Source organism: Pantherophis guttatus, chromosome 4 (assembly GCF_059756535.1).
Source record: "Pantherophis guttatus breed Tessera chromosome 4, ASM5975653v1, whole genome shotgun sequence".
Lineage (NCBI taxonomy): Eukaryota > Metazoa > Chordata > Lepidosauria > Squamata > Colubridae > Pantherophis > Pantherophis guttatus.
This window is the reverse complement of record NC_142066.1, coordinates 55,667,319-55,679,947: the sequence shown is the minus strand read 5'-3', so window position 1 is coordinate 55,679,947 and position 12,629 is coordinate 55,667,319. Positions and strand designations below refer to the sequence as shown.

The following is a 12,629-nucleotide window of genomic DNA, read 5'->3' as shown; positions in this document are numbered from 1 at the left end:
GGTTAACAGGTAAAACATAGAAAACAAACAAAAAGGCATAGTAGAAACAGGGAACAAATCAGCACCAAAGCCTTCAAATTGCAAGCAATGCAATTGACTCAACAAGTAAAGCAAAAAGTCCAAAATGGCCAGTATCAACATTAATCACTCAGTCTGGAAGCTGCCATACATCATTTAAAAAGCCAGGGGTCTCAGAACATATACTTTATCGATGAGCTATGGGCAGTTTTCAAAAGACATTATTAGAACTCATAATTTCATTTGGACCCTACAATGTCTCTGCTGCATAAGTAAGGTCAGAACACCATTAATGCCACTGTTTGCAAAACTAAAAACAGACCTTCCATGTAAGCCCTGGGGATACCCCCTTGATTAATCAATTTGCCTGTCAAACCTGGAGAACAAATGACATAAAATGCCATTTTTCTGACTGTTCTACAACTATGGGATTTTCTTCCTATCCAGAAACTCATCAGCAATTTGAGTGTTTCAAGAAAAGGTTATAAATAGCTATTTAACAAACAAGGGCCTTGTCTCATGGCTTTGAACTGTTGACATATTGTATATTACAGACTGTAGTTGCAATTCCAATTTATATTTAAATATGTGCTATACATCAATTCAAGCTGTCATTCTTATTGAGCCCTAAGGAAAGAGCAGGCCAAAAATGGAATGAAGGAAAGAAGAATTAAAAACAATCACACAGATTCTAAATAATCTCCACCCTCCCAGCTGTATCTGCAGTTGATAAATTCTCTGGAAGAACATCCAATCTACTTCTGGCCAAGGGGCATTATCTTCTGTCGCACATCTTTGGTTACCCTGGACTGGTCCATCAGGAAGGTGTGATCTGTTGGATCAGTTTGTCCAGGAGCCGAAAGGATCCTATTGCTTTACAAGAGAATGGTTGGGGAGTTTCCTGAGATTGTGGTGGGCTGTTAAACTGGAATTTTAATCAATAATTGGAATGAATGGAGGATGACAGCCCTTCATTGGATTGCTCTTAAGTAGCATCACTTTGTCTATCAATCCTAAATGCCTCTTGGTTTACTGAGAAGCTCTAGGACAGTGATGGCTAACATTTTGCCGTCACGTGCCAAAAGCAGGGGGGTCGAGCGCGCATGTGCCCACACCCATAATTCACTGTGCCCCACCCCCCTGTGCATGCACGTGCAACCCCTCTGCACTCCCCCCACTTTTGGCACGTGATGGCATGATGGGCCCGGTAGGCCTGTTTTTTGCCCTCCCCAGGCTCCAGAGGCTTTTTAAGAACCTAGGGAGGGCGAAAATGGCCTCCCTCCCCCGGAAGCCAGAATGGCCCGTTTCCCGATTTCTGGTGGGCCCAAAAGACCCGAAAATCAGCTGGCTGGCGTACATATGCATGCTGGAGCTGAGCTAGAGCAACACTTGCATGCCCACAGATATGGCTCCGCGTGCCACCTGTGCCCATAGGTTCGTCATCACGGCTCTAGGAAATGAAGCAACAGGAGAAACATCTATGACATTGTTGGTGAAAAACTGGGAGTCACTCTTATTAGACATGTAAAAGACTTTGGATTAAGGAATATCTTATGGCAGTAAGAACAATAAAACATGATTTTCTCCCCACTCTTAGCATATGTGCCACCCAAGTGATCATATTCAGGGTAAGCTGTATTTTTTTAGAAAGGGAATGCCTTGATGAACATTTTAAAGGAATGTTAGGTTTCTGATATATAATCACTCAGATTATTATTTCTGACTAGGTGAATTCTACTGAAGTGGGTTGAGCTCTATTATCTGGGAGGAATTTGAGCCTACTAGTCTTGAGGAATTGCATTGAGTTTTCTGAGCTGTGAGTGAAAGTCATTCCAAATCAGTCATTAAAAGTAGGTAAGATCAAGAAATAGAAACAGCAAGGATTCCAATAATGTATTTTATTGCTATAGGGTAGAAGAATAGAATCCTGAAGCCTGTCAGAGTTTCTCTCTGCTCTTTCTCTTTCCAAACAAGATAAAGGCAGGAATATTTTGAGTTTCTTTCCACATTTTTAGCACTGAGTTATCTTTCGTTTTTCAGTCAGTGATTCATTGTTCCTTTTCTCTCTTTGAAGGCCAAATCCATGTCCCTTCTGACTAATCAAAGCCACCTGGGAGATTACACACGGTTAGGTCCAGGTGGCAATGAATTTATCTTTGAAAGAGGCAGTGATATGCCCCTTCCTTTTCACTGGACCCAATTACACTAGATAATTTTTCTCCAAACTTCCTTGGGGAGGGAATCAAACAGAATGGACTGCAGTTCCAGGGAACCTTGGGGTAAGGAGATTGTGGAATATTGTGGAATAAGGTTTCAGACTGGAGTATAGCACTGAAATAACTTGGTGGATGATCTCTGCTGGGACTGGGGGTGATGTAATTCTCCTGCTCATCCTTGATCTTGATAGCTCAGTGGCTTTTGATACCATTTATCATAGTAACACATGGACTAACTTTGGGAGTAGGGGGCACTATTTTATAGTAGTTCTTGATAATCTAACCAATTGAAATCTTGATAAATTGATATTTTAATAAGATAGAAAAATGTGGATTAGACAGCATCACCACCAGATGGATTCATAATGGGCTAACCAATCATACTCAACATTACTCCTTAATGGAACTGCATCTACATGGAAGTATGCAGTGGGCTATTTCAAGGCTCTGTCTTAGGCCCAGTACTCTTCAATATCTTCATAAATTATTTAAATGAGGTGATAGAAGGGAAGGGAACTCATCAAATTTGCAAATAAGCTGGCAGGAATAGCCAATACTCCAGAAAATAGGCTCAAGATACAGATGGATCTTGACAGACTTGAACACTGGGTTGTATCTAACAAAATGAAATTCAATGATGAGAAAAGTAAAGGTATACACTTAGGCAAGAAAAACCAAATGCACAGATTCAGAATAGATGGTATCTGGCTCAATAGTAGTAACTATGAGAGGGATCTTGGGAATCCAATGAACAATTACTTAAAGATGAGCCAGCAATGTATGGCAGCCATAAAAAAAGCTAACACAGTCCTAGACTGCATTAACAGTGGAGATAGACTCAAGATCACATGAAGTGTCTGTAGTACTTTATAATGCCTTGGTAAGACCACACTTGGAATGTTGCATCCAGTTTTGCTCACCACAATATAAAAAAAGATGTTGAGATTCTAGAAAGAGTACAGTGAAAAGCAATAGAGATAATTAGGAAACTGGAGGCTAAAACATATGACGAACTGTTGCAGGAATTGGGAATATCTAGTTCAATGAAAAGAAGAACTAAGGGTAACAAGATAACTGTGTTCCAATATTTGAGGGGCTGCCACAAAAAAAGGGGGGGGAGTGAACCTGTTCTCCAAAGCACCTGAAGGCAGGATAAGAAGCAATGGATGGAAACTAATCAAGGAGAGAACCAACCTAGAAATAAGGAGAAATTTCCTGATAGAACAATTAATCAGTGTAATTGCTTGCCTTCAGCAGTTGTGGATGCTCCATCACTGGAGGTTTTTAAGAAGAGATTGGACAATCATTTGTCTGAAATGGTGTAGGGCAGTGGCCCCCAACCTTTTGGGCACCAGGGACCGGTTCTGTGGAGAGTGTTTTTTCCGCAGACCAGAGGGGTTGTGTGTGTGTGTGGTTCTGTGTACTGCCTGCATCCCATGAATGGGGCTTCGCTTATTTGTACAGCCAGGTTTCTTGCATGCCATGGACTGGTGCTGGCTGAGCAGGCGGTTGGATTAGAAGATCTCAAACGTCCCTTCCAACTCTGTTATTCTGCTTTATTTGGGGTAATTCCACTGTAGTTCCACTTTGGGACTAATTCTACCTTTCCTTGAAGAAAGGGAGAGGGGAATTTTAGGTTCATGGTTTGGATCTCTTAATACTATTTAATCTATTTAACCTATTCTTATTTAACATCTACCAGAAATTATTGGGGGAGGTTATCCAATGGCATGGAGTCAGGTATTATCAATATGCTGATTTGTACATTTGTATATTTTGTACATCTTGATCCCAGGCCATCCAAGCAATGCTATCAATGTTCTATCCCAGTACTTGGAGATTGTTAGGATATAGGAGGGGAGTTAACAAATTTAGGTTTAACCCTACCCAGGCCACTTTGATTTTCACTGAGCACAATCAGAAATGTTCTGTATTCTTGCCCAAACATACTTTCTTCTATCTCCAATAGGCACAGGATTCTTTGGGACATTTATTTTAAAAAGTATTATTTCTAACTTGAGAAAGCAAACAGAGTATATTTTATGTAATATATAAACTATTTTGAGAATTCATTCATTTATTCATTCGTTGATTCATTCATTCAATTTCTACAGCTGCTCACTTCAGTCAAATGACTCTGAATGAGTCAATGAATTACCAAAGTGCTGAAAGATAATCTCTGAAGTGGCCATGATGTTTCAGGTTTCTCAAATAATATTCAATAATATTCAAATAATGAATAAATTATAATTTCTAATAATGAATAAATTATAATTGATCATGACTAGGAATAGCAAGTTGGAGAGTGCACAACAAATAAGTGAATAACCAATGAATTTGTTTTCCACTGATACTCACCCAATGTGGTTTGTCCTCAGGGATATCTCTAATTCCCGAAGAACCTGTGTAGATTCTTGAACTCGTCTCTTAAACTGAATAAAGAAAAGGAATTCAAATTAAAAATCCCATAGAAATTACAAACCTGGCATATATTTATCTACCTGTGACTTATGCATTATATAATGATCCTGGGTTTGAAAAAGTATCTATACATCAATGGGAAATAATATAGACAGCACTAGGAATTTCAGACTGTGAGTATGCCTTGCAATCAATAGTGAATTACAAAACAGTTCTTTTGCTGGTTGCATTTTCATATTGATTGCAGGAAGACTATGGTTATGAGCAAAGAAAAATCATCCACCCAGAGAGCAAATGATAAAAGTACCCTGTTCAAATAAAGCCTATGACTCCAATTTTAAATAACTAAGACTATAGGAACTGTGAGTTTCTGGCAGGCAGATCCAAGCATACAAGTCATTCAAAACTGATAAAATTTTATTACAAAAATGTGGATCTTTAAGAGTCAAGCTTTTTGATAGAAAATGCAGATGTGTAACAACAGTTAAGAGAGTGATACCAATCTATCTCCTCAACCTAAGGCTGTCTGGGCATTTCCTATTTTACTCTGGCCAGACCCTGAAAGAAATATTGTGCATGCCATTGCCAGTCTATCTTTTGTGTTAGATGCACAGGTGTGCATCTAACACAAAACATTTAGAAAATATAAATGTGCTCCCCTTCCCCCACCCCATCCCACACCCCTATCAGGCCTGTAGCATCACTTGCTCTGTGTACAGGATCCTGTGACTTCATTTCTTTTTCAATAATGCTCATTGTATTTTATCTACAATTGCTTTCATTGTTCATAAGCTAATGAAGGATTGTTACTTTGAAATACAAATAGCTGCAGTAAATAAATAAAATAATAAATTTGTAACTGTGTGCAGAATAGCGATTTCTACTCGTTCAGGAAATCAAAAGGCTACTTAAAAAAAAATCAGTGGTATTTGCCTGCTGAAGATTTTTGTTTGGTTGTTTTTTGCTCTGTTTTTCTTAAAACAGAAACACTGTTGGGGGGCACCGTGCTGTGGTGGTTCTCCTCCTTCCTCTCCGACTGTACACAGTTTGTGTTGGCAGGGGGGGCAGAGGTCGACCTTGAGGCGCCTTGTTTGTGGGGTGCCGCAAGGGTCAGTCCTCTTGCCCCTTCTGTTCAACATTTATGTGAAGCCGCTGGGTGAGATCATCTGTGGTTTCGGGGTGAAGTTCCACCAGTATGCTGATGACACTCAGCTGTACATCTCCACCCCAGACCACCCCAATGATGCCCTTGACGTGATGTCCCGGTGCCTGGAGGCCGTGCGGATCTGGATGGGGAGGAACAAGCTTAGACTCAACCCTTCCAAGACTGAGTGGCTGTGGTTTCCGGCGTCCTGGTATAGTCAGCTGGTTCCATCGCTGACTATTGGGGGCAAGATCTTGGCCCCCTCAGAGAGGGTTCGCAACTTGGGTGTTCTCCTGGATGGTCTTTGGAAAATCATATGACGGCCGTGGCCAGGGGAGCTTTTTGTCAGGTTCGCCTGATACACCAGTTGAGTCCCTTTCTGGACTGGGATGCCCTGCGCACAGTCACTCATGCCGTCGTCACGTCCCATCTGGACTACTGCAATGCTCTCTACATGGGGCTCCCCTTGAAGAGCGCTCGGAGGTTCCAACTGGTCCAGAATGCGGCCGCGCGGGTGATTATGGGGGCGACTCAGCGCACCCACATAACACCTCTCCTGCACGAGCTGCACTGGCTCCCAGTGGTCTTCCGGGTGTGTTTCAAGGTGTTGGTTACCATCTTTAAAGCGCTCCATGGCTTAGGGCCAGGGTACATATGAGACCGCCTTCTGCCACCAATAGCCTCCCACCAGCCAATACACTCCCACAGAGAGGGGCTCCTCAGCCAAACAATGCCAACTGGCGACACCCAGGAGGAGAGCCTTCTCTGTGGGGGCACCAACCCTCTGGAATGAGCTGCCCCTAGAGGTTCGTACGATCCCCGACCTGCGTACCTTTCACCATGCCCTGAAGACCCTTCTGTTCCAACAAGCCGGGCTGGCCTAATATGAATTTTATAATGGGTGTATGTTAGTTTTTAATTTGTGGGCCAAATTTTTATATATTGGATTTTAAATTGTTTTTAAACTTTGTAAATTTATATGTGTTTTAATATGGCTGTACACTGCCCTGAGTCCTTTGGGAGAAGGGGGCTATAGAAGTCCAATAAACATAAATATAAACAAAAGCAAAATTAGTCTTAGGGAAGAAAACTATGATAACCAGCTGCTAATGGTTTGTCAGCAAAAGGACATCTTTCTTACTTTTACTGTATGTAAAACTAGACAGCCTGTGTCTCATCAGGTCATCTTTTCAGAGATGTTTCCTTACTAGATTCCTCAACTGTGACAGAATGTCTAATTACTGCTTTTACTGGAAAAAGCTGGGATACATTCAGAGATGTATCTGCCTGGAAAATGGCCCATGTTGAATTGTATAGCACAGTCAAACATCAGCACAGAAAATGTTTTATGATATTTTGCATTATGCCACAAAACATTTTATGATTATTTTTACGTCATAAAATGTTTTATACAGTTTGCCACATTTGAAATCTACAGGAGTCATCGGTCCAAGATTTTGAACACATTCTGTAATTTAGTACACGAGGTAATCCAAAATTATTGCCCTATGATGCAACATTTTGCCTAGTTAAAGGTTATGGGAATGAGTATTTTAGACATATATAGATTTCCAACTGAGAATAGAAAGAACATGGAAGTAATTATGAGGAGGAGAGAATATGAAATGACCATATTAGCCACAAGTTACCTTTCCACTGAATCCACCTGTTTCTAGATAGCTCTTCAGTTTCTGGATATAGGCAGATGGTGGGTTTTTGACCTGGAATCGTTCCTACAGATAGGCACAGATGGGGTGGAAGAAAAGGAAAAAAAAAAACACGTTTTTTTTTTCATTAAAACTATGAGGAATAGAGAGGGTTCTGAAAATGCAAACATATTATGAGGCCTGGCAAGTTAGGCATAACTTTTTATCTCTTTTTGTAGAAGATGCTGAAGATACTGTTGTTAAACATAACCAAAATTACAAATATTGCAGGTGCTTCTGAGCCCAAGCACTAGCAGCCTTTAGCTGCCAGATGTAAATGTTTATGAATCATGCTAAACTGCAAAAGGATGAGCAGTAACACAAAGAGGAAAAAAGATATATCAATATTCAAGGCTGTTATGATATACTCAGCCTGTTAAAAGTTTAGGAAACTCCCAATTTTACAGCCCAGCCATTACAGGAGTCCTCAACTTATGAACACTGAGCCCAAAATTTTCATTGCTAAGCAACACAGTTATTAAGTGAGTTTTGTCATATTTTTCTACCTTTCTTGCCACAATTGTTAAGTGAATCACTGCTGTTGTTAAGTTAGTAACACAATTGTTAAGTAACTCTGGCTTCCCCATTGAATTTGCTTGTCAGATTATCACATGACCCCAGGACACTGCAGTCATCATAAATACGAGTCATTTGCCAAGTATCTGAATTTTGATTAGGTGACCATAAAGATGCTGCAACGGTTATAAATCTGAAAAATGGTCACAATTCACCTTTTCCAGTGCTGTTGAGACTTTGAACAGTCACTAAACAAACTGTTGTAAATTAAGGACCACCTGTTCCCCACCAGGGTTTCTATCACAACAATACCCATCTCTTAAAACACTTTAGCCTGCAAAGTGTACATTTTGGAATGTGCTTACAAAGTTCTATGGTTCCCACCCATCTCTGGTCATTGCAAGCTGTAAACTTTAAAGAATCAGTAGATCTGTAAAAAGAGGTTGCAGATAATCCTTTCCATACACACTGTTTAAACGTAGAACTCAGATCATTTAGTCCCTTGTAAATCATCCCTGCTTCTTTTTCCCATAATAACTGCATTGCATCACCCTGTGCCACAATATGACACAATGTTTCACAAGAGTGATTGTGTGCTGCCTCCTGTTTTTACTTTCTGAAGCACAAGTGCTGAAACATTTGCTTCAAAAGATTCTGCAATAATTAAAGAATACATTGTTAACATTGAACCAGTTTAAAACTTGGATGTGTGATTGAATGAAAGTGTCTAAAAGAAATAGAATAAGGCAGGAGTGTCCTCAGACTATGGTAAAAGCTTCTACTTTACTGTAGCAGTCACCATTTTGGGTTTATTTTTTTTTTACCACTCCCTGTAGACATCCCTGGAGCAGTTCACAAAAAAACGAGAGAATTGACAAGGTGATGTGTATGTGTACATACATGTAAAAAAAAAAAAGGATTGTTCTTGCAGATGGCTATGGGCTAACGCTTTCTTGGATGATGTGCTTAGCAAATAATTTTTAATTCTACATATATCTGATAGTTTTGCTAAAAGTTTGTCTAAAACATTGGCCTGCAAAAAATCTGAATGATCAAAAGCATTCATCTTGTCTTTGGTAGCCTGGGACCTGAGATCTAAGAGATATGAAAAATTCAAAAACTCAGCTGCTTCCATCTGTAAAAGTGGGGGTGCTGCTTTCAGCCTGCCTTTTGGATCCATAAAAGAACGCTTTCCCTTACAAGCAGATGACCCCGAGATGGCAATGGCAGGGCAGAAAATAATCTTATGATTGTGGTACATACAGGTAGTCTTCAACTTACAATCATTTGTTTAGCGACTGTTCAAAGTTACAGCAGCACTGAAAAAAGTGACTTATGACTATTTTTCACATTTACGACCATTGCTACATCCCCATGTGATCAAAATTCAGAGGCTTGACAACGTCCATGTATTCGTGGTAGTTGCAGTGTCCCGTTATCATTTTGCAACCTTTTGCAACCTTCTGACAAGCATAGTCAGTGGGGAGTCAGATTCAATTAACAACAGTGTTACTAACTTTACAACTGCAGTGATTCACTTAACAACTGTGGCCAGAAAGTTTGTAAAATTGGGCAAAGAGTAACAACCGTCTTGCTTAGCAATGGGAATTTTGGGCTCAATTGTGGTCATAAGTTGAGGATGATCTATAATTAGAAGTTGTTCATACATCTTGAACATGTTTTACATAACTATTATCTACTCCTTGATGTAAATGCTTTGACTCATGGCAGGGCTGCTGCCTCTTTGTATATTTGTTCCATTTTTCTGTGAGCTACACATTGCCATTTTTCATTAAGAATTTCATTTACAACACAGCATTATTAACAAGGTTGCCTGGTGGAGGTATGCATAGCACATTCGTTCAGTCACTAAGTTGTGCCCATGGACCATAGCACACCAGGCTCCTCTGTTCTCCACTGTTTGCCCCAATTCATGTTCATTTCATCAATGCATACCAGATCCTAAACTTAATTTGATTCAGAATGCAGGGGTTACTTATTTAATGGTTTAACTGATCTGTAAACTCACCCCTTAGTAATCCAGTTAGGAGTCAATATGTTTTCACTCAGCAACAAGTGAGTGAGTTAAATGCTCTGTGTGAAGACAGGCGCCATTTATGTCTTCCCAATTAAAGATCAACAGGAACATCTATACTACCCACACGGCCACTTCCTATATGATTCATGCTAAATGAAGGCCAAGCTTTTTTTGGTCCATCATTCACTCAGCTGTATTTGTTGTGAGCTAAAGCAGACAAGAATAAGTTCCACTTCACAAGGATCCTGTGACCTGATATCATTCAGAACAGCGAGTGAGATATTTTCTTGATTCCTAACTGCCTACCCAATGAACACCTTAAGATTACTCTCTGAAATAAAGGACATTAGGAAATCACCCTGTGCCAGAGCTGTTTTAGCAGATCTGTGAAGGGCTGGATCACAGAGAGACATTCGCATAGCCCAGAATGAGTCATTCTTCTCTTTTTCTATTCAGCATCATTCGCAAGCCTGTGCCTTTATTAAACTGAGGAATATATAGTTTCACAGCATGAACAGGTGCCATTTCCCCCATGTGTCTCTGCCAACAGCTTGTTTTCACAAGGGACCCTTAAGTAACCACCTTCCTTGTTTAACTCAGGATGGAGAAATATTGTTTCTCCACCACTACTAAACTCATGAAGGCAACTCAAAAGAAGGAACAGCTGTTTGTTATGACACAGCCCACTTTCATATGTACCCATTTAGCTTTGGCAGGATTTTGAAATGATTCAGCCAAGGTGATAGCAGATTTATTTATTTGGCCAGGTTCATATCATGGTGTGGCTTCTTTAGTTTTGGCTTAGCAGAAAGTGTGAACCTCACAAACAATGGTTTACACAAAAAAACCAGTTTAACATTAAATATGAGTCCAGTGAAAAATGCTTCTTTTGATGCCACTTTTGTTTCATCTGGGTAGGTACAAATAGACCTAAAAGCAAGAGTTATCCCTCCCCCCCCCAACACACACACAGTGGCCCAGTTTTTCCTACCATGTAATAAACCCTGGTTTAATGCTCTGAAAAACAGATGTACTTCCTTTTAACCCAAATGCAATGCAGTGAGATTTGACTGGGAGGCTGCAATCTGCCTAGCAGACCTCCTGAATTTACACTTTTGGCCTTATTCAAATAGCTAATGAAAGCATGGATTCAGGGATAAAATCATGCCTATTGCTTTTATCCAAAATAAATTTCTGTGAACACCTGAAGGACAAATTTGTATCCATAGAAAATTAAACGCTTGTGAAGAGCAAGATAGTGTACATGGTGAATGCAACCAGAACCTCATAAATTGGTCTTTTGATATACCGTATATTACATTTCTCAAAACCTAAGCTACTTGTATTAGGGCATCAACTCTGAACTTCTGGATGATGTCTGTGATCCTGTGACAGACCTACCTAAGGTATTTTCTTTTCCACTAACAGTTTCCTGTGGGAAAGTAAAGATAGAAATAGCCTTGTTTATCCAGACTTCTCAAGGACAAACCACACTAGACTTCTAATTATACTGAACTGCCACAGGTGTCCTATCAAGGATCCCTGACATTTATCATGCTAGGTCAGAGCTAAAAGAAGCATAATTATAATACTATCTACAAACACAAAATGCTTGTGGAATATCTTTCAGTGCTTATAATCTCTCTGCCCAAACCCATTATTTAAAAAAATAAATTAATAGGAAAGTATCAAGTTGCAAACCAAAGCTACAGACTTTCATATACCCTTTGATCGGAAACACATCTTAACCTATTAAAAAAACAGCACCCCGCAAAGGTAAAGAGGTTAGAGGGTGCCTAAAGGCTACTGCAAGAAACAAATTCACCACTTTTCTTTACAATAAATAGGCATTTTGCTATTGGTCTTTGCTGGCTGGGGAATTCTGGGAATTGAAGTCCTCCAGGCTTGTCATGGATTGCTTGCTTGTCATGGTCACCAGCCACAGAAACTACAAGTCCCAGAATTCTCAGACGTATGAGGAGCTTTGAAGATCAAACCATATTGGAAGCTATTTTAAACTATGATTCATATAGCTACTTTAAATAAAGCAGTCTAGTCTCTTACCTGGTCACATATTAATTCCCATTTCTTTTCATTATCATACTGTCCCAGAAGCTTCATTTTGTCTGGTGGCAGATTCATAGAATTCTAAAAAAAAAAAAAAAAAAGGGTGGGGGGGAGAAAGTGTTGTTTATACAGAATAATTACATAACAAGAATCATGATACGTTTAATCATGTAATGTTTTTCATGCAGGTCATCCTCTACTTACAACCGCAACTGAGCCCAAAATTTATGTTGCTAAGGGAAACATTTGTTAAGTGAGTTTTGCTCCATCTTACAAGCTTTTTTGCCACAGTTATTAAATGAATCACTACAGTTGTTAAGTTGGGGTTACTCTGGTTTCCCCATTAACTTTGTTTGTTGGAAGGTTGCAAAAGGCAGTCACATGATCCTGGGACATTTTAACTGTTGTAAATACGAGCCAGGTGCCAAGCATCTGGATTTTGATCATATGAACATAGGGATCTTGCAATGGTCGTAAATGTAAAAAATGGTCATAAGTCACTT

General features: G+C 39.8%; 1 protein-coding gene across 6 annotated transcripts in view; it reads right to left on the bottom strand.

Moving 5' to 3' along the window:
* FMNL1 (formin like 1) overlaps positions 1-12,629 on the bottom strand; it is a 93,846-nt gene that overhangs the window by 40,746 nt on the left and 40,471 nt on the right. For all 6 annotated transcript variants that reach the window (XM_034415981.3, XM_034415986.3, XM_034415979.3 and 3 more), the window contains exons 2-4: positions 12,124-12,207; positions 7,449-7,532; positions 4,593-4,666 (exon numbers count right to left, since the gene is read on the bottom strand). In XM_034415981.3, coding sequence (XP_034271872.1) covers positions 4,593-4,666; positions 7,449-7,532; positions 12,124-12,207 — 242 coding nt within the window. The remainder of the gene's footprint in view (positions 1-4,592; positions 4,667-7,448; positions 7,533-12,123; positions 12,208-12,629) is intronic.